The following is a 26,465-nucleotide window of genomic DNA, read 5'->3' on the forward strand; positions in this document are numbered from 1 at the left end:
CTAGATAGATATAGATATATCTAGATAGATATAGATATAGATATATCTAGATAGATATAGATATACAGTTGCAAGAAAAAGTATGTGAACCCCTTGGGATTATGTGAAGTTTTGCATGAATTGGGCATAAAATGTGCTCTGAACGTCATCTAAGTCACAACAATAGAAGAACACAGTCTGCTGAACATAATACTACACAAACATTAGATGTTGCCATGGTTTAATTGCACATAACATGTAAACATTCACAGTGCAGGGAGGAAAAAGTATGTGAACCTTTGGACTTAATAACTGGTTGACCCTTCTTTGGCAGCAATAACCTCAACCAAATGTTTCCTGTAGTTGCAGATCAGACCTGCACAACGATCTGGAGTAATTTTGAAACACTCCTCTTCACAAAACTGTTTCAGTGTAGCAATATTCTTGGGATGTCTGGTGTGAATCGCTCTCTTAAGGTCATGCCACAGCATTTCAATCGGGTTGAGGTCAGGACTCTGACTGGGCCACTCTAGAAGGCGTATTCTGTGCTGTTGCAGCCATTGTTTTGTTGAATTACTTGTATGCTTTGGGTCATTGTCCTGTTGCATCACCCATCCTCTGCAGAGCTTCAGTTGGCGGACAGATGGTCGTACGTTTTCCTGCAAAATGTCTTGATAAACTCTGGAATTCATTTTCCCATCAATGACAACAATCCGTCCAGGCCCTGAGGCAGCAAAGCAGCCCCAAACCATGATGCTCCCTCCACCATGTTTTACAGTGGGGATGAGGTTTTGATGTTGTTGTGCTGTGCCTTTTTTTCTCCACACATAGTGTTGTGTGTTCTTCCCAAACAACTCAATCTTGGTTTCATCTGTCCACAGTATATTTTGCCAGTAGTGCTGTGGAACATCCAGGTGCTCTTTTGTAAACCTAAAACGTGCTGCAATATTCTTTTTGGACAGCAATGGCTTCCTCCGTGGTGTCCTCCCATGTACTCCATTCCTGTTTAAAGTTTTCCTTATTGTAGATGTGTCAACAAAAATGTTAGCATGTGCCAGAGATTTCTGTAGGTCTTTAGCTGACATTCTTCTTTAACTCATGCAGCATTCTGCGCTGTGCTCTTGCAGTCATTTTTACAGCACGACCACGCCTAGGGAGAGTAGCAACAGTGCTAAACTTTCTCCATTTGTAGACAGTCTGTCTTACTGTGGACACATGAACATCAAGGCTTTTGGAGATACTTTTGTAACCCTTTCCAGCTTCATGCGAGTCAACAATTCTTGATCGTAGGTCTTCTGAGAGCTCTTTTCTGCGAGGCATGGTTCACATCAGACAGTGCTTCTTGAAACCAGTAAACCCAAAACAGGTGTGTGTTTTTTAAGGGCAGGACAGATGTCAGCAACACATCCAATATCATCACACTGATTGGAGTCAAGGTTGGCTCACTCCTGGCTCCAATTAGCTCTGGGAGAAGTCATTAAGCTAGGGCCTCACATACTTTTTCCTCCCTGCACTGTGAATGTTTACATGTTATGTGCAATTAAACCATGGCAACATCTAATGTTTGTGTAGTATTATGTTCAGCAGACTGTGTTCTTCTATTGTTGTGACTTAGATGACGTTCAGAGCACATTTTATGCCCAATTCATGCAAAACTCCACGTAATCCCAAGGGGTTCACATACTTTTTCTTGCAACTGTAGATATATCTAGATAGATATAGATAGATAGATATATAGATAGATTTGTATATATAGTGTGTGTGTGTTTTTACATTTTACTGTAGTACTGAATTCTGATTGGTTTTTATAGGCTACTGCACTTCATTTTGTATATTATACATATTCTGATTTATTACATAAGCATCCTGTAGGACTGCACTTAAAGTGGACCTATCATTATTGTTACAGTATTACTACTTGCATTATATTTTGAATAAAAAAAAAAAACACAACCTATTTTTCCTGCCATGACTAAAAACCATGTGCTCCTTAGCTTCCACCTTAGGCTACTTTCACACTGAGGAGTTTTTGAAGCGTTTGTGCATTAAAAAAAGCACCTGAAAAGCTCAAGAAAAATTCTTCCCTGTGTATGTGAATATACATCTATGTATGTTTTCACACTGAGGCATTGCGCTCGCAGTGCAGTGTAAAACTCCTGCTTGTAGGATTTTTGGGGCATGTTTGGCAAGTTTAAAAAAAAAAAAACACCCCAAAAATGCCTCTTCTCATTGAAATCCATGGATAAGGCCTGAAAAGCGCCTCAAACACCTCAAAAAGTGGTTTTGGAGCAGTTTTTAAGTCATGTCCTTTTAAAACACTCAACGTCTATGCGTTTTTGCTGTGCTTTTGTGGCAGATCAATGTGAAAGTAGCCTTAGACATCTCTAGGTCATATATTTTGAGGCTACTATTGCATACATTAATATTTGTCAGACATTAGATGAGGATCAAAATGGCTTTCATGAATGTATATTGATAATTATGAACCGTTTTTGTAGAAATTAGGCTTTAATTCATAAATGCACATTCAGAAGACTGTACACATTTAACTCCTCTCTTTAATCTTTCATATCTTTCTTGTATCTGCAAACATTTAATTGACTCTTAACTTTGATTTAAAAAAAGCAAATCTATTGAAGTATGTCTTCTTAAGGCAAAAAGGTACCTTCTGTTGCTTCCAGCCTCCTTCAAATCTCCAAATTCATTTTTGTTTTGAAGCTGTGATTCAGCTGGAGGTGGCTATGTTCATTCTCCATGGTCCCCCTGTATGTAGAAAAGTAGCCACTCTTTTGTTCACTCCCAATATGGACTATAGACTGTGTAGTATGCATAGAGCAGTGCACATGGCTGCAACTGACATGCACTAACGTTCTGACAAACCGAAGTGAGAGAGAAAAGGAGAGGTTTGTGAGCTCTTGGAGGACTTTACAAGGATGCAGGAAAAACGTATAGAAATGATTTATTGAAAAATCGATTACAAGGCCACTAAACCCTCATACCCTTTACAGGATATGTTTTGTTGATCAGACTTTTGTTGCTAAATATATCCTCTAGCTGCTACAAAAAAAATATGACTGGCTAAAAAAAGAGCAAATGGGGTGCAAAAAGGGTTATTTTCCTCTGCAGGAAATGATTCTGGCAGAATCAGATTGATTGCTTGTTATAAATGAATGATATAGTAAGTAGAGTGTCGATCCAGATCTGATTATCTTTAGGGACCATTTTTTTTTCTTTTTATTGTGTTGCGTTAATGAATGTTATGCAACAGTGCACAATGTGCATTGTGTTAAGGCAGCCTACTTTTTGGGGTGGGCTGCCCAATGCACCAAACAATATGCACGTACAATTTCTGGCTGTGCTGTTTGTGGCCTTTGGCAATTGTTCATTCAGAATAATACACATTGTATAAACTCGTATAAAAGTGTGATGCCACAACTCAATGTGAATGGGTTCTCAAAGATCAGAAAGGAATTTTTCCTGTAAGCCAATGTTTTCTAACTTTGTATACACTATAAGTTAAAGGGTGCTGAGCCAAACAAAAGAAAGTCAGTGCTGATCAATGTGCTTTGACGATCATGCTTGACAGAGGTTGTGTGGATGTGGGTTTTTTTTAATGGAAATATTCTATCTGTAAAACCTGTTCTCTTATTTGTCCAAGTACACTTTTTATAATTTTGATGTGACTTTCTTTTGTTTTTTTTTTCCCTTTCGAAACAAGGTTTGCCTTCCATATCAAAATCTATGTCTTGAGGATAAGCTTCAGGGGCGATTTTAATCTCTTGCTTGTGAGCCCCCTTTGTGATAGTAATAAAGTGAAAAAAATAAATTACAGGTAATTTTTTAGCCTCTTCCCTCCCAAAGGTGGTATCTGCCTTCCACTCTAATTGGGATATTGCTCCGAAAAATGCAAAGGAAATTTGTCTCCACTGTCTGCTTTGAAAGTTTACCTCTCAGCTTCTGCCTCCTTTGGGAAATCTGATTCTCTCTGTGCTTCCTGAAGATTCCCGCAGGAATCTTTCTGCCTTTTGCTCCACCTTTTGCTAGATGGATTAGAGCCTAGTGGCTGAAGGATAGAATTCCTCTCTTCCCTGTTAGGGCACACTCTACTTCATTGCCTTTTCAGCATCGGGCAACTGTTTCTAAGGTATATAAGGCTGCCACCTGGGCTTGTGTTCAAACATTTCTTAAATTCTACCATGTAGATGTTCAGGCCTCCCCTGATGCTGACTTGGCGTGTAAGGTTCTACAAGATGCTCACGGAATCTGTTGAGCCCTTCTTGCCCCTTTTTTTTTATGTGGACCTATGGGCATTGTTGCTGAGTTGCCCATCCTTCAGACTGCTTTTGGATAACCTTGTAATAAGTCATCTCAGTCCTATTATGACTAAGAAAATAAGGTTTTAAAGTTACCAGTTAATGTATTTCCAGATGTTCAGGACACAGGGCCTCTGTTATGACCTCCCTAATGCTTGCTACAAAACGGAAGCTGGGTAGGAGCAGAAGGGAATTATATAGGGTATGTCCCTGCAGCTTTTTGCCAGTGGACAGTCACCTTAAAAACCCTTTGAGGACCGTAAGATTTTGGAACGCCAAAAGAATACATTTTTTTGTTTTTAAAGTTCGTACACTTCAGTTGCTGTAACTAAGCCATTTCATGAAATAATTGGCAAAAAGCTAAATCCATTTGTTGTTTGTTGATAAGAACTAATATTTTGACTCAAACCAAAAAAAAAAAAAAAGAGTTTTAAGTTCTTAATCAGATGATACACGTAATTAAAAACATGGGACAAATACGTCCCTTGGTCCTCAAAGGGTTAAGGTAGCTGAATATAACCCAGTCATAATTAAAGAAGCCTGTGTCCTGTACTATACTCCAGGAACTGGATTTTACTGGTAAGTCTAAAATACTGTTTTGTTTTTTTTTTGTTTCTTTTTTCCTTGCATGTGAATGGGTATTTGCAAAGTGAGTTTTTTCACTACATTCACTAAGTCAAAGAACAATTCCCTTGCAAAGTGAACCACCTAATTATCTTTCAGCAAATCAACTCTATTTAGTCAACTTTGAATTTGTCAAAGTGTGCTTGATAAGAATATGAGGCATCTGTCCAAAAGTTGTAGCTAAGGTGGAAATCGATCTTTCAACATAACGATTCGAAGCACGCTATCAAATCTACAGAGAAATGGTTAAAAATAAAAAATGACAGGTTATCAGCTTACCTAAACAAAGCTCTTGTTTGAATACCATTGAATTGTATGGGGGTTTGAAATGGGCGAGAAAACCCACAAGTGTCTTGCAAATAAAAGGAATTTTGCATGGAGAAGTAATTTTGCATGGAGAAGGAATTAGGTCAATGTCAGAGACTGTCGAGCAGTTATGCAAAATTCCCACAAAAAATTTCTGCTAAAAGGGACACTTACTGTTTGTGAGACCAAAAGTGTACGTAGTTTTAACACCATTACCTCAATTGATATCTTTGTTACATGATTTAATGGGCAAATTTTCCTTGTGTTTTTATTCAAGTTTATCACTTTTATCTGTGGGCACTGTCAGGACGGTACTAGCCATAGTACAGCTGAAGGCTCTAGATGTACACAGTGGCGCAGATCTGTGGGTGCTTATCTTTCTGTACATAACCGCCCGCCGCTAATGTTGGCACCAATGGGGCTATTTAAACTGCAGTAGTTCTGCTAGCCAATGCTGTCTAATCTATAGTTCTTACCTGTGTTCCTGCATCTGATCCCTTACTGACTTCTGTTATTGGCCCAGCTTTTTCTGACCTTGCTTGAACGCTACCTGCTCTGACCTTGGCCTGCCTCTGTAATTGCTCTCTGTTGTGCACATCTGCCTGATTCTACGGCCTGTGCCTGTATCCTGACTGCCTGCTGGTCATGCCTGTTTCTGACCATCTGGATGCAGTCAGACAAGCCAGGTCAGCAACAGTTCTACACCTGTCCTACCCTGCATGCCACTTGGTTCTTGCTGATACTTCACCTGTTCAGTGCTACCAGTCCTGCTGCATCTGCTACCTGTCGGCTGCCTGTCACGCACCTGGTGCCTGCTGTCTGACCAGTTCTGGGTCTGCTGTCTCTGCTGCTACCTGCTGTTCCAGCGATCCGACCTGCATCTGGTGATGCACCAGCTACCTACTGCCGCGGCTGACGGAACATCTTACAGGCACTTATACCGTGCCATGCTCTCACGGCCACTGTTGCAACAGTGGTCTCAGAGCCGGGACTGTACGATAGGTCTTCCTCTACACACCAGGCTCTGCCACAAGGTATGTGACAGGCACTGTGTAAATGAAGTAATATTTGCCTGTACAAATATGTTGAAAAAGTCAATAATTCCCATGCGTTATACTTATTTTTCATGTGACTATACTCTGTTCAGTGCATTGGAACTACACATGACCAAAAAGGTTTCCGGAGCTCATTTTTAGTGCTCTGGTGTATATTCTGTTACTGTTTCAGTTCTTGTTTAGACCCCAGCCCTTCTTATGAATTCTATTGTTCTTCAGTCACATGCCCTGACCAGAGCTCTATTTTGACCAAAAACATGTAATTATAGGGTACCCTTTCCTCAGCTTATATGCGTGAGTTATGTGCCTACATATCTGCTATAGCTAGTGAGCAAGACCTAAAGACCCACAACCTGGGAGTATTGTGCAGGAAAAATGATACTTGCTTTCTGCGAGGACTAGATGCTTCTTAGATTTGCCTCAGGGCAGCAATGCATGTGTGTTTGTTGCAGTGTGTCCAGACTAACCCATGCCAGATGTTGTTCATTCCCAGTACCAGGTTCACCTTATTTTTTTACTTTTATTTTTTAATCTGATGGACATTTCTCTGAAACTTTTATAGTATAAGTTTCGGCTTTCTGACAAATGGGCCAGAGCATGAAGGTTAAATATCTGGCTTCCAGTAAAGGAATTTCACCTTCTCCGTTTTGAATGTCACAGCCACTCTTCTGATGATATTCTGTTCTATTATTTCTGGCGTTCATCTCACAATGGCCCTAATGGAAAGAGCCAAGGTCTTGCCAACCCTTTTTCACATTTTGAATCAGGTATCAATGTGTTATATTAGAGGCTTTTCCTATTTATGTTGTTGCTAAGTAAGCACTCTTTCTATCATCTGCTTGGCTAAAATGGTTCTCTAGTGTTGAGGCAGAATTGATCAGCATCCTAAACCTTTCTACTTTACAAATGATTTGGCATTTCCTAAGGGAATCTTTTGTGTCATGAGCGGCAATTACCAGAGAATTATGCAAAAAAATTTTTTTTTTTAAAATATAACATTAGGGAAAGATTACTCCTGAAATAACTGTCATGCAGCTTATCAATGTACAATGTATTTCTTTTCGGTTTTGATACCAAATGGGAAGATGTTATAGCTGTGTTTTATGACATGCTGCAAAGTGATGTGTGTGTATATCATGAAGACATACAGTGGGGCAAAAAAGTATTTAGTCAGCCACCAATTGTGCAAGTTCTCCCACTTAAAAAGATGAGAGAGGCCTGTAATTGGCATCATAGGTAGACCTCAACTATGAGAGACAAAATGAGAAAAAAAATCCAGACAATCACATTGGCTGATTTGGAAAGAATTTATTTGCAAATTATGGTGGAAAATAAGTATTTGGTCATTATCAAAAGTTCATCTCAATACTTTTGTTATATATCCTTTGTTGGCAATGACAGAGGTCAAACGTTTCCTGTAAGTCTTCACAAGGTTGGCACACACTGTTGCTGGTATGTTGGCCCATTTCTCCATGCAGATCTCCTCTAGAGCAGTGATGTTTTGAGGCTGTTGCTGTGCAACACGGACTTTCAACTCCCTCCAAAGGTTTTCGATGGGGTTGAGATCTGGAGACTGGCTAGGCCACTCCAGGACCTTGAAATGCTTCTTACGAAGCCACTCCTTCGTTGCCCGGGCGGTCTGTTTGGGATCATTGTCATGTTGGAAGACCCAGCCACGTTTCATCTGCAATGCCCTTGCTGATGGTAGGAGTTTTGCACTCAAAATCTCACGATACATGGCCCCATTCATTCTGTCCTGTACATGGATCAGTCGTCCTGGTCCCTTTGTGGAGAAACAGTCCCAAAGCATGATGTTGCCACCCCCATGCTTCACAGTAGGTATGGTGTTCTTTGGATGCAACTCAGCATTCTCTCTCCTCCAAACACGACGAGTTGTGTTTCTACCAAACAGTTCTATTTTGGTTTCATCTGACCATATGACATTCTCCCAATCCTCTTCTGGATCATCCAAATGCTCTCTAGCAAACTTCAGACGGGCCCGGACATGTACTGGCTTAAGCAGGGGGACACATCTGGCACTGCAGGATCTGAGTCCCTGGCGGCGTAGTGTGTTACTGATGGTAGCCTTTGTTACGTTGGTCCCAGCTCTCTGCAGGTCATTCACTAGGTCCCCCCGTGTGGTCCTGGGATTTTTGCTTACCATTCTTGTGATCATTTTGACCCCACGGGGTGAGATCTTGCGTGAAGCCCCAGATCGAGGGAGATTATCAGTGGTCTTGTATGTCTTCCATTTTCTAATTATTGCTCCCACAGTTAATTTGTTCACACCAAGCTGCTTGCCTATTGCAGATTCAGTCTTCCTAGCCTGGTGCAGGTCTACAATTTTGGTCTTTGGTCTTCACCATAGTGGAGTTTGGAGTGTGACTGTTTGAGGTTGGGGACAGGTGTCTTTTATACTGATAACAAGTTCAAACAGGTGCCATTGATACAGGTAATGAGTGCAGGACAGAGGAGCCTCTTAAAGAAGAAGGTACAGGTCTGTGAGAGCCAGAAATCTTGCTTGTTTGTAGGTGACCAAATACTTATTTTCCACCATAATTTGCAAATAAATTCTTTCCAAATCAGCCAATGTGATTGTCTGGATTTTTTTTTCTCATTTTGTCTCTCATAGTTGAGGTCTACCTATGATGCCAATTACAGGCCTCTCTCCCAAGAGTGTTGATGTAATTAGCAAAACAACCTGAGATTGTGCTAATGTGTTTATTAAGGTGTGACATGTTAATGAAATGCATTACCATTAATTGAGTCACCTATTGTGGGTCTGTTGGCAAGTCCTCTTGGAAGCTCCTACATGATGAGATTAGACTGTTGTCAGTTTCGCCTCATTATCTGATCAGTGTGGGTTGTAATATTTGTTTTATTGTTCATGTGGGGGCACTGCCCCTATTTCTAAAGTGTATAAAAACTGCATTTCTGTTCAATAAAGTAGTTCCGGTTTGCATCAAGCTAGTGTCCCCTAGTCTTGGGTGCAATGCCAGCTATAATACCGTGGTCCTGTGTTCCAGTGGCGAGGAAGCTGTTCTCTGATGGAAGGCACAAGTTGGGTGACAGGCGTTCCATCACATAGATGGCGGAATAAAAGCACAAAAGCAAAAATTATATCCACTACACTTTGCAGCTCTTGGAATTCCAAGAGGGTATGTCACAAAGTTGTCCTAACATAAAATGGTGCACTGGCATAGTGTAGTAAATCATAAGCTATTTTTACTTGGACTTTATCCTCTGTGTCCTGCCACTGATCTGCCTGGTGAATGGATAAAGCAGTGCACTCTTACCCAAGTCTCTGAGTGGAGCTGCATGCTGTGTTTTAATTAAACTGTCTAAACTTGTATGATTTTTGGTAGCTGCTTGCGTCTGAACTTATTTAGGGGGTTTACACTATAGAAGGTAAACACTTTTGTAAGCAATATTTTTTTTTTTGTAGTTTTTCTCCCATGATGAACCAACACTGGAATAACATGCTACTCATGAAGAAACAATTTGGGCTTTGGAGGAGAGACACATAACTGTAAATGTGTGTTTTGATACTGTATGAGCATAGCCAGCAGATTCTGCGAGATAGATCAAACTAGTATGTTGTACTTTAATGAAATAAACTAATATATCAATTCTGGTAATGTAAGCTGACAAATATGTGGCACTTAACAGTTTAAAAATTCCTCCTCCTTGCCCTTTAGGGAGATACTAATTGATTTTTGGCTGACTCACATTTATTACAAAGATTCACAATTTCTGTCTCACCAATAATCTGATGCTGAATAAATCTGCTGTGAGATTCAGTCCTCAGCAATTAGGCATATCAGCAGTAATATAGTATATTGCTGCAGCCCATTATGCCATTTAATACCTAGTTCCTTTACTAGGTTAACAGCAGTAAAATAGCTCACACATTCATATTTTCTGAAGAGCAAGCATATTGTATGAATAGAACAATGCAAAGTTGTATTTTAGGATTAATTGAGTTGTAGTTAATATTTTATGGAGGCAAAGTGATGACTAGTGTGTTTAGAATTAGTTTGAGCATGCTTTAATAGATAGATAATTATATTGGCTTGTTAAAAAAAAATCTTATGTTTTGTAGCAGTTCTAAAATACAAGCTACCTCCTATAAGTGATAATAAAAACATTCACTTATGTGTCTGTGAAGGTTGCTATACCTGTGCAGAGCCAGACTCGCATGACGATATACAGTCGATATAAAAAGTCTACACGCCCCTGTTTAAAATGTCAGGTTTCTGTGATGTAAAAAAATAAGACAAAGTTAAATAATTTCAGAACTTTTTCCAACTTTAATGTGATCTATAAACTGTACAACTCAATTGAAAAACAAACAAATCTTTTTTTGGGGGGAGTAAACATAAAAAAACTAAAATAATGTGGTTGCATAAGTGTGCACCACACCCTCTTATAACTGGGGATGTAGCTGTTCAGACTTAAGCAATCACATTCAAAATCATGTTAAATAGGAGTCAGTACAAACCTGCCATCATTTAAAGTGCTGCTGATTAACCCCAAATAAGGTTCAGCTGTTCTAGTAGGTCTTTCCTGACATTTTCTTAGTCTTATGCAGGCCATAGATGGGGAGAAAAAACGGCAGATTTTTCTTTTAAAAAACGAAAATTCGGTCGTTCAAGCGGCCGACGTTACCATCAATGGTAAAAAAAATCGGCCGATTTTCATCCCTTCTACAGCTGGCAAAAAGTGTCCCTGCAGAGAGCTCCGCTATTTCTGACAGTTCCTTCACATTTACAGCGGTTGAAACACTGTATCTATTTGTTTCCATTTAGGATACAGATGTTTTTATTCGGAAACAAATAGATACAATGTTTCAACCGCTGTAAATGTGAAGGCACTGTCAGAGAACTGTCCGAAATAGCGGAGCTCTCTGCAGGGACACTTTTTGCTGGACTGGAATTCTTCTTATTTTCATCCTACTTCTTCTTCTTCATCCTCATCCTCTTCTTCTTCATCATCCTCATCCTCTTCTTCATCCTCATCCTCTTCTTCTTCTTCATCCTCTTCTTCTTCTTCTTCTTCTTCTTCATCCTCATCCTCTTCTTCTTCTTCTTCTTCTTCTTCTTCATCCTCATCCTCTTCTTCATCTTCTTCTTCTTCATCCTCATCTTCTTCTTCATCCTCATCCTCTTCTTCTTCTTCCTCTTCTTCATCCTCATCCTCTTCTTCATCCTCATCCTCATCTTCTTCATCATCCTCATCCTCTTCTTCTTCATCCTCATCCTCATCATATTCTTCCTCTTCTTCTTCATCCTCATCTTCTTCTTCATCCTCATCCTCATCTTCTTCTTCATCCTCATCCTCATCTTCTTCTTCATCCTCTTCTTCTTCATCCTCTTCTTCATCCTCTTCCTCTTCTTCTTTTTCTTCTTTTTGTCTTCCTCTTGCAGTTCACTGCTCATGCGCAGATTTTTTATCGGTAAAAAATCGGCCGATTTGCCCACTAATTGCCGCGAAAATCGGCCGATCGGCAAAATCGGCCGATTTTTTTCCAACTTTACCGAAAAACAAAAACGGCCAAAATACCGAAAAACGGCCGACCAAATCGCCCACCAACAATCTGAAAATCGGCCGATTTTATTTTCGGCCGACAAATCGGCCGATTTTCGACCCATCTATGGCCTGCATTACAGCAAAAGCCATGGTCCGCAGAGAGCTTCCAAAGCATAAGAGGGATCTCATTGTTAAAAAGTAACAGTCAGGAGGGTACAAAAGAATTTCCAAGGCATTAGATATACCATGGAACACAGTGAAGACAGTCATCATCAAGTGGAGAAAATAAGGCGCAACAGTGACATTACCAAGAACTGGATGTCCCTCCAAAATTGAAAAAGACAAAAAGAAAACTGGTCTGGGAGGCAGCCAAGAAGCCTACAGCAACAATAAAGGAGCTGCAGGAATATCTGGCAAGTACTGGCTGTGTGGTACATGTGATAACAATCTCACATATTCTTCATATGTCTGGACTATGGGGTAGAGTGGCAAGATGGAAACCTTTTCTTAGGAAGAAAAACATCCAATCCAAGCTAAATTTTGCAAAAACACATCTGAAGTCTCCTGAAAGCATGTGGGAAAATGTTTTATAGTCTGATGAAACCAAGGTTGAACTTTTTGGCCATAATTCCAAAAGATATGTATGACGCAGAAACAACACTGCACATAACCAAAAGAACACCATACCCACAGTGAAGCATGGTGGTGGCAGCATCATGATTTGGGGCTGTTTTTCTTCAACTGGAACTGGGGTTTTAGTCAAAGTAGAGGGATTTCTGAACAGTTCCAAATACAAGTCAATAGTGACACAAAACCTTCAGGCTTCTGCTAGAAAGCTGAACATGATGATGAACTTCATCTTTCAACATGATGACCCAACGCATGCATCCAAATCAACAAAGGAATGGCTTCACCAGAAGAAGATTAAAGTTTTGGAATGGCCCAGCCAGAGCCCAGACCTGAATCCGATCGAAATTCTGTGGGGTGATCTGAAGTGGGCAAATATTGCCAAGTCAAGATGTGCCATGCTGATAGACTCATACCCAAAAAGACGTGAGTGCTGTAATGAAATCAAAAGGTGCTTCAACCAAGTACTAGTTTAAAGGTGTGCACATTTATGCAACCACATTATTTTAGTTTTTTATTTTTACTTCCCTCCACTTAAAAGATTTCAGTTTGTTTTTCAACTGAGTTGTACAGTGTATAGGTTCCATTAAAGGTGGAAAAAGTTCTGAAATGATTTCTGTCTCATTTTTTTTTACATCACAGAAACCTGACATTTTAACAGGGGTGTGTAGACTTTTTATATCCACCGTATGGAACAGAAGAAAGGTCTCGGGAGCTTCTCACTAAATCAGAGGTTTTTGTTTAAGTAAAACGTCATATATAAAATGGGTCTTGGCAAACGCCCTCGTATGTTTCTATTTCTGCATACTGTATGTATACACACTGTACCTTGGGTTATATGCAGGCTACCTTCAGGAGATTGGACACTGACAAAAAAAACTTGCTAGAGCTGCTCCTAGAGTGTAATCCTATAAGCTTGCCCATGCCACTAGACATCAGTATTTTGCTAGTGGCCTTAGATGAGTCACCTGTTCTCTTCCAGAGAAGATTTATTTTTTTTCCTTTTTAACCATTTGTTTTGTTTTTCTCTGAAACTTACTTGCAGATCTGACTGATTATTGCCCTGGACTATATAGTAGTTTCCAGTGTACTACTATAACCCCACCCACTCCACAAGACATCAGTAATTTTGCTAGTGGCCTTAGGTGATTCATCTTTTCTGTTCTGTTTTTTTTTTCTCTGAAGCTTACATGCAGATCTGACTGCTTACTGCCCTGGACTATATATTAGTTTTCAGATTGGTTGATGTGTACCTTGGGGAACCAAACCTAGACGTTGTATTTTTTTAGGAAGAGTATTTGGAAGTTATTGACTTTATTGTATTAACCCCTGCCATTAATTCTTAAATTTTTCTTTGTGCAAGCATTTTAAAATTGGCAGTTTCTCTTCTTCTATCTAGATTTGGTCCAAAGAGGATGAGGTAACTGCCAATTCCCAGACACCTCCCAGACAATGCATTCCTATCCCAACTTGTCCAGTGTAAACTCACACAGTATGTTACTGTGCTCCTGCTGCCATCTTCTATAGAGACACAGCCACACGAACATGGTCAGCTTCTAATTTATAGCCGTCCCTGTATCCGGACACACAAATTTCCATCCATTCCATGAGTACCCCATTGTAGATCCCCTCACTTAGCAATGGTGGTTTTAGAGGTGCAAGACAGCTGTGAAGAAAAGTGTCAATGCATTCTGCACATGGCCTAAAGGAACCTAAAACCATGGCAGTGGGTAATGGCCATTCCCCTGTCCCAGAGCAGTTTCCTATTATGACACTACTCTCCTTATCTGCCCATAGCTTCCTCTTAGCCACACACCATGTGGCCTGCCTGACAAGATGATTTCTCTGTCACTGTGTCTGATTTCTTTGGAAAAGTCTTGGCACTTGTAGAACCTTGGGTTTCTGGAGGCCAGAATTTCTATATGTTCTCTGTTCCGTTGTTTAAGATATAGAGATGGAGCCTCCTTACCTTGAAGATATTATGGAGGAAAGTATTGAGAACCATGATTTTGTGATGGAAACCACAGAGGATTATTCTTTCCCTGCATTTTATGACATACAAGCTAGGGCTTTGTGCCAAATGCTCTGTATTGTAGACACACTAGTTGATGCGGTGCACACTAGGATTTGCCTAGCCATAGCCAAAACACTTAGAGACTTGCTAAGATACACAAATTGATTGTGCACTACATGAGGACTGGCCTAGTTCTGAAAGGATATTCACGCCTCCTCAGCTTTATGTGGAGATCTATCCTACGGAAAAGGACTTCGGTAGTAGATCCTGCCAATTCAGTTCTCAATAAACACTTTAGGTTCCTATTGAAAAATTTATGTCAGTCACCTAGATGACCCACTACTGAAGAATTCTTCTGCCTCAACCACGTCTGCCAATATTGAAAGGACCATTCAGTTGCTTCAGATTTTTGGATGGTTAATCAACTTTCTAAAGTCTGCTCTACATTCTTCACATCATCTGGGTTACCTGATCCTAATATTGGACACAGCCGAGCCAGAATTTTTCTACCGCTAGAGAAATTTGCTTCCCTAAGGTCCCTCAGATCAAAATTGCACCCCTCTGTTTTCTTCTGTGTAAATGTTATTGGTGTGATGGTAGCCTCCTTCAAGGAAGTTCCCTTTACCCATTATTATTGCAAACCACTTCAATCCAACATACTCCAGATGTAGAACAAGCAAATCCAATCCTTAGATTTCCCAGTTCTTCTGTCCAGCCAGACAAAGCTCTCTTTGACATGGTGGATCTACAATCCTACCCTGGAATTGGGTAAGCTTTTCATTCAAATGCTCTGGAAGGTGGTGGCAATGGAAGCCAGCCTTATAGACTGGGACAGTGTTAACAATTCCCTGTCTAGGGAACCAGGTGCCTACAGGAGTTAAACTTCCCGTGAGCATTCTGGAAATGAGAGCAGGGAGCCATCAGGATACAATATCTCTGCAACACTGGACCTGCCTTCTCAAGGTAACTCAGTCAGAGTACAGTTGGCCAATGCCACAGCAGGGATCTACATACATCATCAAGGGGGCAGCCGAAATCAAGTGGCCCTAAGAGACAACTGTGATACTTTCCTTGGTGGAAACTTACATTCCAGCTCTAAAGGCCAGACCACAACCACTATGAAGGAGGCACAACATGGAGGATTTTTAGCAGAAGCAGCTACCTGCAATTAATGGGACACACCATTACACATGACTAATGTGTTTTGGTGCTGTAGCACCAAAAAAAACCTAAACTTTAACTCTTTACTGAAATCGTTACTGAAACAGTATGGAGTATGTACATCTGTATTTAAAAGGTAGTGTTTTCCCACATACACTGCTCAAAAAAATTAAAGGAACATTTTGAAAAACATTAGATCTCAATGGGGAAAATGTCATTCTGGATATCTATACTGATATGCACTGGGTAATGTGTTAGGAACGTAAGGATGCCCCATGATGGAAATAGTGCTGCAGGCAAGTCCATTATGGAAATGATGCAGCAAGCTAGTCCATTTTGCTGAAATTTCATTGCAGCAACTCAAAATGGTACTCAGTAGTTTGTATGGCCTCCACATGCTTGCATGCATGCCTGACAACATCGGGGCATGCTCCTAATGAGACGAAGGATGGTGTCCTGGGGTATTTCCTCCCAGATCTGGACCAGGGCATCACTGAGCTCCTGGACTGTCTGAGGTGCAACCTGGCGGCGTCGGATGGACCAAAACACGATATCCCAGAGGTGTTCTATTAAATGTAGCTCAGGCGAGCATGGGGGTCATTCAATGGTATCAGTTCCTTCATCCTCCAAGAACTGCCTGCATACTCTCGCCATGTGAGGCCGGGCATTGTCGTGCACCAGGAGGAACCCAGGAACCACTGCACCAGCGTAGGGTCTGACAATGGATCCAAGGATTTCATCCCGATACCTAATAGCAGTCAGGATGCCATTGTCTAGCCTGTAGAGGTCTGTGTGTCCCTCCATGGATATGCCTCCCCAGAGCATCAGTGACCCACCACTAAAACGGTCATGCTGAACGGTGTTACAGACAGCTAACGTTCTACACAGCTTCTCCAGACCCTTTCACGTCTGTCACGTGCTCAGGGTGAACCTGCTCTCATCTGTGAAAAGCACAGGGTGCCAGTGGCGGACCTGCCAACTCTGGTGTTCAATGACAAATGCTAATCTAGCTCTATGGTGCCGGGCAGTAAGCACAAGGCCCTTTAGAAGAAGTCAGGCCCTGAGGCCGCCCTCATGGAGTCTGTTTCTGATCGTTTGGTCAGAGACATTCACACCAGTGGCCTGCTGGAGGTCATTTTGTAGGTCTCTGGCAGTGCTCCTCCTTGCACAAAGGAGCAGATACCGGTCCTGCTGATGGTTTAAGGACCTTCTACAGCCCTGTCCAGCTCCCCTAGAGCAGTGGTCGGCAAGCCACGGCTCACGAGCCACATGCGGCTCTTTACAAGCTTAAATGCGGCTCTTCTGTGTGCCGGGCGCCCGCTCCCCTCCCTCCCCTCCTTCCTCTCCCTCCCCTCCCTCCTCTCGGACGGGCGTGTGCCGGGCGGCCGCCCCCTCACCTCCCCTCCCCTCCCTCCTCTCGGACGGCCGCCCGCTCCCCTCCCTCCTCTCGGGCGGCCGCCCCAAAAGTCAGGACTCTGCAGCTGTCAGGATGTAGGCGGGGCAGCCAGGATGTAGGCGGGGCAGCGTGACTAACTCCTCTCCTCTCACAGTCTGCCCTGAAGACCAGAACGGCGCGGGAAGCACGGCGAGAGGAACGCGCGGAGCAAAGGTAAGTGAATTGACACAGGGGGGACTTACTATATGGGGGATGAATTACTATATGGGGGACTTACTATATGGGGGGGACTTACTATATGGGGGGGGGACTTACTATATGGGGGGGGGACTTACTATATGGGGGACTTACTATATGGGGGGGGACTTACTATATGGGGGGGGACTTACTATATGGGGGGGGACTTACTATATGGGGGATGAATTACTATATGGGAGATGAATTACTATATGGGAGATGAATTACTATGGGGGGGATGAATTACTATGGGGGATGAATTACTATGGGGGGATGAATTACTATATGGGGGATGAATTACTATATGGGGGATGAATTACTATATGGGGGATGAATTACTATGGGGATGAATTACTATGGGGATGAATTACTATATGGGGGATGAATTACTATATGGGGGATGAATTACTATATGGGGGATGAATTACTATATGGGGGATGAATTACTATATGGGGGATGAATTACTATATGGGGGATGAATTACTATGGGGGGATGAATTACTATGGGGGATGAATTACTATGGGGGATGAATTACTATATGGGGGATGAATTACTATGGGGGATGAATTACTATATGGGGGATGAATTATTATGGGGGATGAATTACTATATGGGGGATGAATTGCTATGGGGGATGAATTGCTATATGGGGGATGAATTGCTCTATGGGGGATGAATTGCTCTATGGGGGATGAATTACTATATGGGGGATGAATTACTCTATGGGGGATGAATTACTATATGGGGGATGAATTACTATGGGGGATGAATTACTATATGGGAGATGTATTTTCAGTTTTAAAAATGTGGCTCTCAAAATAAATTTCAATCGTGGTTTTGGCGAGATTTGGCTCAGTTGAAAAAAAAGGTTGCCCACCACTGCCCTAGAGTAACTGCCGGTCTCCTGGAATCTCCTCCATGCTCTTGAGACTGTGCCGGGAGATGCAGAAAACCTGCTGGCAATGGCAAGTATTGATGTGCCATCCTGGAGGAGTTGGACTGCCTGTGCAACCTCTGTAGGGTCCGGGTATTGCCTCATGCTACCAGTAGTGGTACTGACCCTAGCCAAATGCAAAACTAGTGAAAATCAGTCAGAAAAGATGAGTAGGGAAAAAATGTCAGTAACCTCCACTGTAAAACCATTCCTGTTTTGGGGGTCATCTCATTGTTGCCCATTTAGTGCAGCTGTTGTTAATTTCATTAACACCAAAGCAGCTGAAACTGATTAACAACCCCCTCTGCTACTTAAATGACCAGATCAATATCACAGGAGTTTAATTGACTTGATGCTATACTTTGATTAAAAAGTGTTCCCATTTTTTGAGCAGTGTATTTATGCTTGGAACAAAAAAGTAATTTATTTATTATTTTTTTAAGTTTAAAATTCTTACCTGCTGCCAGCTCTCTGGTGCTCAGACAAGCTTGGCTGTGAAATAAGCTTGAAGTACATTAAAGATCAGATTACATGCACAGCTGTATGTCTCAAAGGAGGGGGCACGGTAATGGATTTTCTTATGAGTATCCCAAGTACGCAATATCCTAGATGGCCTGGATTCTCTTCATTTGATATATTGTAAATATTTATAAAAACTTTGTTTAAAAATATATTGGATATCCATTCATAAATTAAATGAAAATAAAATACAGCTGACAACAATCATTATAGGTTGTTCTTGAATAAGTTATGACTGCTTTAATTTATGGGCAATATCTGCTTTTGCTTCAGCTTGTAATAGTATTTTTTGTTTTGTTTTTTTTTTTATTCTAGCTGCATTGTCTTAACATTTCACTAGTGCTTGTAGATAATTTTTTAAATGTATTTCATGAGTCCCTCCTCAGCTTGTTATCGAACCTGCAGCACTGAGTATCAAAAAGCTGTGTTTCTTGGTGCAGAACTCATGGAACCCTTATACATTATGTAGTTATTTCTTAGTGCCTGCCAAATAATTTCTTTCACTTCCCAAGCCAGAACAAATAGTGAACAATATACATTTTGTTTTTCTTTTGTTTTACTAATGCAAAATATTTATTTGGTTTTAGATGGTAAGGTTTTTAATATTTTTAGTAAATTATAATGTTCTGTAACCTTAATGCCATATATCCAAAATACAGAAAACTCTTTAGGCTTAACCATCAATACAATCAGCCATATTCAGACAACTGTGCAAGAAGAATAGTACACTAAACCACATCAACAAGACACATACAGATTATCTGTTGTGGGTACTGGACTTCCCCTTAGCATGTGTATTCCGGGAAAGGAAAGTCCACCACCCACAGAGCCACCAGGGAAGGTAACTGAGAGGTGCTATATCAGATGATCCAAAGGGAACCCCAGATGGTCAGAGGTGCCCAGAGGGAAGCCTAAAGATGCTAGAAAAGTCCTTAAGAGGATTCCATTTGAGACCTTCTTAATGCATATTTGAATTATGCATCTGGGGAGTGTATAATTTGAATATTTTATCACCAGAAGACACACGAAGGATCACCATTCAACATATAGACTTTGGCACTTTATTCCGGCACTTATCATTCACCTATATATGTTTATTATTGTGGTTTATCCATTTGATATCATTCATTTCAATAATTTAATTATTTCATCCATCCTCCAGTATTTTATCTGAGTTTCTAGCGCAGCACCTTTTTAGTTGTTGGAGGTTTTTTTGGTACCTTTTGGTGTACAGCGGCTTTGTTCTAGCGCTCACTTTCTCTACTCATATCATGTGTATTCTTACTTGGATCTTGGTGTGCTTTGTGTGCTTTTTTAGAGGTATGTTCAGTAATCCAGGGTCCTCTGGGCAGGAGCTCCTGTATTAAGACCAGTCACTGCCACTCTCTTCCCTTGTGCAGAGTGACTGGTCTTGTTGTCGTCCCCCGCCCTTTTTTCCCTCTGAGTACCTCTCACAGTTTAGCTCTCTGCACAGCTCAGTGTTGATGTCACTACCAATTTCACAAAGTAATCCATTTGTAAAGACATTTGATAATCACAAAGTAGATTTATATCCTTTGTGGCTATTGAGGAATATACTGTATTTAATTGAGGTTTTTACTCCCTGATTTCTGCTTTAAGTATCCTGTGGTTTGTCCCAATATGCACGCAGGTTTTACATGGCCTATAATCTTTCAAACTGCAGTGTAGGAATCTGCCGTAAATCTTTCTTCCAGACTCCGCTGAGATAAAGCCCAATTCTGGTCAAAATTGAAAATCTAGTATTATTGAAATTGGCGTATTGGCAATAATGCACCAGTTTCATTTGTGCACTGTATACAACCATACTTGTCTGGCGTGTGTATGTAGGTGAGATACTGGACTGATAAAAATGAGAATCGGTACAGAAGGATATGCAATGTCGTGTGTTTCCTTGAATGCAGATCTGCAATGAAATTATAGTGCAGGTAGACCTTGTTCTGGTTCTAGGCTGCTTCCTCTCTGATCATGACAGAGATCGCTCAGCAGATAGCTATGGATGTGTGCTGAGCAGCAACTACTACAAATGTTCATGTATTTGTTGCTCCTAACCAATAAACATTTCAAATAGACCTTTATATCACCCAGGTCAATATGGCTTACATCGGCTTTATTCCCCCTTCTGCTTATGGTCACTTCAGTGACCATGAACTTGTAACAGAGTGGTCTCCCAGACCCTGCTGAATAAATGTATAGGTGTGATTAGCATCATATAAGTAACTAACTGGTTGTAGCCATGCAATTAAAACCCGATCTTCTCCCACCACTCACCAACAGCACTGTGCCCACCTGTTTGATCAGCAGTGCTGTACACCTACAATCTGCTCTGCTGTGCAGGCAGGGACATCAGGGTGTGAAGGGAGCAGGGAGTGGAGCACATTGCAGTTGCATACAGCAAGAGGTTCCAGTGACAGGTGGGTAGTGGTTCAGAGCTGGGAGTATCGCAGTTCAAGGTGGGGCGGGAGTTCGATAAACATTTCTGCTTGTTTACTCACACTTTCTTTTTCTGAATGAACACAGGGAGTGATCAGTACTAAACACACCTCTGATCATTCATACCTGGGTGTGGATTATAGGCATGTGAGATATTCTACTGGGGAAATTACAATTTGGAAGAACTGGGTTGGTCTCTATCTTGAAAGCAGTAGAAGTATGTTTGGAATCTAAGTTCATGGACAAATCATGAAACCATTGATATAGGATACTGTATATACCCACATCTATTGGCTATTTTGAGTTGTATTTACTGAGGCGGATCAGCTTTTACAAATGGATGGGGGAGGTATCTAGGCCTGGGTAGCTGTTTTTAGCTGCATAAATGAAATTATTTAATTTTTGTTTTTGAAGAGAAATCAGGCAGACCAAAAAGACCTTAGGACTTGCAGTATATCTTACATATAGAAATTAAGTCAATTAACCACTTGCCTACCAGGCACTTATACCCCCTTCCTTACCAGGCCAATTTTCAGCTTTCAGCGCTGCCGCACTTTGATTGACAATTGCGCGGTCATGCAACATTGTACCCATATGAAATTTTGATCATTTTTTTCTCACAAATAGAGCTTTCTTTTGGTGGTATTTAATCGCCACTGGGCACTTTACTTTTTGCGCTATAAATTAAAAAAAGTGCAAAAAATTTGAAAAAAAAAAAAAGTTTATTTGTTTCTTTTATAAATTTTTTCAAACAGGTATTTTTTCTCCACTGATTTGCGTTGATGAGGCGGCACTGATGGGCACTGATAGGCGGCACTGATGGGCACTGATAGGCAGCACTAAAGGGCACTGATAGGCAGTACTAATGAGGTGGCACGGATAGGCGGCACTGATAGACAGCACTAATTAGGGGTCACGGATAGGCGGCACTGATATGCAGCACTGATAGGCGGCACTGATAGGTGACACTGATGATGGGTACTGATAGACGGCACTGACTGGCATCACTTCTGGGCACTGACTGGCGGCACTGACTGGCACAACCCCTGGGCACTGACTGGTGGCACTGACTGGTGGCACTGACTGGCAGCACTGCTGGGCGGCACTGGTGGGTGGCACTGGTGGGCGGCACTGGGGGGTGGGCACAGGTGGGTGGCACCGGTGGGCACAGGTGGGTGGGCACAGGTGGGTGGCACTGCTGGGCACATGTAGGTGGCACAGGTAGGTGGCAGTGCAGAGTGGCACAGGTAGGTGGCACTGCAGAGTGGCACAGGTGGGGGCACTGCTGGGCACAGGTGGGGGCACTGCTGGGAACGGGTGGGCGGGGCTAGTGGGCGCACTGCTGGGCGGAACTTGCGGGTGTCACTGCTGGGCACCGATCATCAGGGCACTGATCATCAGTGCCCTGATGATCGGTGCCGATCCCCGCTCTGACAACTGCCGGTTCTCGGCAGTACTTTCCTCACGATCTGACAGCGTGAGGAAAGTGCAGCCGAGAACCGGCACTTGCATTTCCCTGTGATCAGCGTGTCATTGGACACCGCTGATCACGTGGTAAAAGGCCGGTGGGATCGGCCTTTCACCACATCACGTGATCAGCTGTGTCCGTAGGACACAGCGATCACGGAGATCGCCGGGTGCACGCCCCCTGGGGCGCGCAGGAGAGCGCGTTCTGGGAGGACGTCATATGACGTCCACTCAGAACTGGCCGGCCGCGGTGAAGCCGTCATTCGGCTATGCGCGGTCGGCAAGAAGTTAAGCCCTTTACGTTTTATCTAAAGGCAAATAGACCATGTACTTTGCAAGTGGACTTGCACTCATTTTTCACAGAGCTTAGTGATTGTGGTGAAGCTTCATTTTGTAAAGAAAACACAGGTGCAAGGAAAATAAAAAAAAAATGCATTTTTACTTCCAAATGATTAGATGATGGAAATCAGCAGAGCTTTGCCATATTCAGTAAGCTCTAGGCAAAATAAGTGCAACTTCACTTGAAAAGTGCACAGTCTGTTTGAATCTAGCAAATCAACCTCTGTCTCTACAGATGCATGGCAAAAACTGAAATCAGTGGATGGATAGAAAAGAGTAGTATGTCACCTTGCAGCAATAGTGGCACAAACAATGCATAGAAAAATTGTCCACAAAGGTGTTATAGTTACAGTAGGGTAAAACGATAGTCATACATCTCATGTCATTTGCTTAGCTATATGCTGCAAAAGCAGGTCCCAACGCTTTTTCCTACTGAAAAGTAATCTGTCAACCTTATGTTATCAGTATTATTTGGTTTGTTTACGGAACGTAGTATGTTAATCAGCACACTCTAAACAAAAGATGCAATGACCGCAATGGTCTTATGTTATAGAGCAGCCTTTCTCAACCAATGTGTCCAGGCACCCTGGGGTGCTTTGGGGTTTCTTCAGGGGTGCCTTGGCAAAATGTCTAAAAATTGCCAAAAACTTGTATACGAGCCGGAGGGTGGATAAAGCCTGCCTCTAGTTACACAAAGCCACATGTTTCCATTGTGCACCATTACGACCTTCTAGCTGCCTGTGTCCTGACAACCAATGACATCATCAGATAAGGTGGATGTCAGCTGCCTGCACAGCATTCTAGTTTCACCCTCCCCTGCCCCTCTCCATGAGTGCTGGGGGTCACATTAGCTCAGTGATGGAGAAAAACTGAGGGGAAGAGAAACACTGGAATACCAGCGTGCAAAAGTGTATTTGCTTTGAAAGAATAAATCACCTCTAATGTTGGGTGTCATATGTGTGGATGTTGCTGTGTTATGTAAAGCTATTAGAATAGTTTTTCACATTTTAGAATGGGGTGCGCTTTTAAAATTATGGACAGTCTAGAGGCACCCCATTTTAGAATGGGGCGCCTCAAGACTATATAATTTTAAAGGGCGCCTCGGGACTGTCCATAATTTTAAAAGGATGCCTTGTCAAAAAAGGGTTGAGAAACACTGTGTTAGAGCACACTCCTGAGTATGTTTATAGGGTCACGACTCTGTGAAAATGAAAAGGGTTGAGTAAAACTCTGCCTATATTTTAATAGTTAAGATGTTAAATCCAGAAATCTGTGCATGCTGGTTATACCCAGAGTTACTCAAAGGACTGTTTTATTCATCCAAACTCAAGTTTTTTCCCCCTACCTATACATCTGTGATTCATTAACATATCTAATGTTTGTGAAAATATAATGGATAAAGGTTTTAATTTATAAAGTTTTAGAGGAAATCTATGGCTGCAGCATACACTTTCATTGAAAAAAAAAAACAAAATTGTAATAGAAATACAAACAATAGTTAGTTTTGACAGTCCAGCATTATGCTACTTTCACACTGAGGAGTTTTTTAAGCGTTTTTGCATAAAAAAAAGCACCTGAAAAGCTCAAGAAAACCGCTTCCCTATGTATGTGAATGGATATCTATGCATGTTTTCACACTGAGGCATTGCGCTTGCGGGGCATAAAAAGTCCTGCTTGCTGCATCTTTGGGGCATGTTTGGGGAGTTAAGAAAGAAAAAAAAAAACACCTCTTCCCATTGAAATCAGTGCAAAAATGGCTGAAAAGTGCCTCAACAATGCCTTTGAAAAGCATTTTTGGTGCAATTTTTAAGTCACGTGTCCTTTTAAAAATGCTCAAAGCATGGCAAAAATGCTTATGCATTTTTGCTACAAATCAATGTGAAAGTAGCCTTAAAGTGGTTGTAAAGGCTCAAGGTTTTTTACCTTCATGCATTCTATGCATGTAAAAAACCTTCTGTGTGCAGCAGTGCCCCCAGCCCCCTCAATACTTATCTGAGCCCCATCTCGATCCAGCGATGTGCATTACAGCCTCGGCTGTCCCAGGGCTCTTCATTCGCTGAGACAGCAATCACAGCCAATCAGCCAATGAGGATAGAGAGGGGGCAGGGACAAGCCACAGCTCTGTGTGAATGGACAACCGGAGCAGCGGCTCAGGTGCCCCCATAGCAATCTGCTTGCTATGGGGGTACCCAACAAAAAGGAGGAGCCAGGAGCGCCGGCAGGGGAACCGAGAAGAGGAAGATCCGGGCTGCTCTGTGCAAACAGTAGGTAAGTATGACATGTTTGTTATTATACGTAAAAAAACATTAACTTTTAGTATTGATTTAACTTTCATGTTGAGTTCTTCCTGTCTGCTGGCCATCTACTTTCCACAACTTTCTGGATTCCCTGCATGCTTTGCAGCTTTTCCTTTGCTGTTTCCGTTTAATTTATAAGGACTTCATATCCCATGGTACCGTGCTACCTTCAAGCCGTGATTCCTGTACTGACTCCACCTCCTGAAACTCCTCTTCTCTGCACCTCTGTAGTTCAGAAGGCAAGCTCTGGACATAGCAAATACAAGTCAGAGAGTTCAAGGAAAATTCAAGATTGTTCAGATTAATAGGAGTAGACTAGAAATAATTGAAACACAAAATGCAAATGAATATATTATTTAAACCTTGACCATAGATTCACTTTAAATTATCCTAATATTAATTGAAAATATTCATAAGCTTTTTTTTTTTGTTTTCCAGTTCAAGATTGATGGAGAATGGTGGACTTGGATCGATTATGGGAAATTTCAAGAATTGGTGCGCTCATATGAAAAGAGTGGTGGAATTGAGACATTTACTGCTTTAGACTACGTTGCGAAAACTCCTAAGTGGGCTCTATTTGGTTCCAATGAGAGGGGGTTTGATCCTGTAGACACACGTTTCCAGAGGAAAAATAAAGCAAAGGACATTTCTGGGTGCTAGGCACAATTCACTGCTATATGTTGACTATTTCTATACCTTTGGCTTAAACAGGCCACCATGTTTGTTAGACCAAAAATTTTAAAGAAATACAATCTTGGGAAGGGCCACATATATTATTTTTAAAACGCAAAAAAAGCCACATTTTTGTTTTGTACGCATTTTATATGGTTTGTTTTTTTGTCATTCATTTCTGTGTTTTACCCCTGGTTTGATATTTTAAAGGCAGTTTCTAGCTTAATAAAAGATTTAAGTCTTATTCATATCTTAATCATTGCTCTTGTGCTCATTTAGCAGAAAAATTTCTTTCATATTTTAGAGTGGCTATAAAGGCAGAACGCATGCATTCTATGCATTAAGATAAAAAAACCTTCTGCAATCATTCCCTCTTTGGAGGAGTGGTTTTCTTCGCTAAGCACACCCTCTCACCTGCATGTCTAAAGGCCATTTTTCAAAGTGATTTCTCAACAACATAAAACGTGGAAACATGAATGGTTGAGTGGGTTTGCTTTGAATATTAAAAATTAATTAAATAGTGTTTGTGATGCTTAGATACAG

The 26,465-nt window shown here is 41.5% G+C and overlaps 1 protein-coding gene across 2 annotated transcripts in view; it reads left to right on the forward strand.

Moving 5' to 3' along the window:
- The window catches only part of LOC149469876 (S-adenosyl-L-methionine-dependent tRNA 4-demethylwyosine synthase TYW1-like), a 257,623-nt gene extending 231,445 nt beyond the window's left edge, over positions 1-26,178 (forward strand). For both annotated transcript variants that reach the window (XM_089668480.1, XM_089668481.1), the window contains exon 16: positions 25,689-26,178. In XM_089668480.1, coding sequence (XP_089524606.1) covers positions 25,689-25,910 — 222 coding nt within the window. In that variant the 3' untranslated portion in view covers positions 25,911-26,178. The remainder of the gene's footprint in view (positions 1-25,688) is intronic.
- Positions 26,179-26,465: the final 287 nt, after the last annotated feature.

This window comes from Staurois parvus, unplaced genomic scaffold (assembly GCF_062004578.1).
Source record: "Staurois parvus isolate SC_StPar_1 unplaced genomic scaffold, SC_StPar_1.0 ptg000058l, whole genome shotgun sequence".
Classification (NCBI taxonomy): Eukaryota; Metazoa; Chordata; class Amphibia; order Anura; family Ranidae; genus Staurois; species Staurois parvus.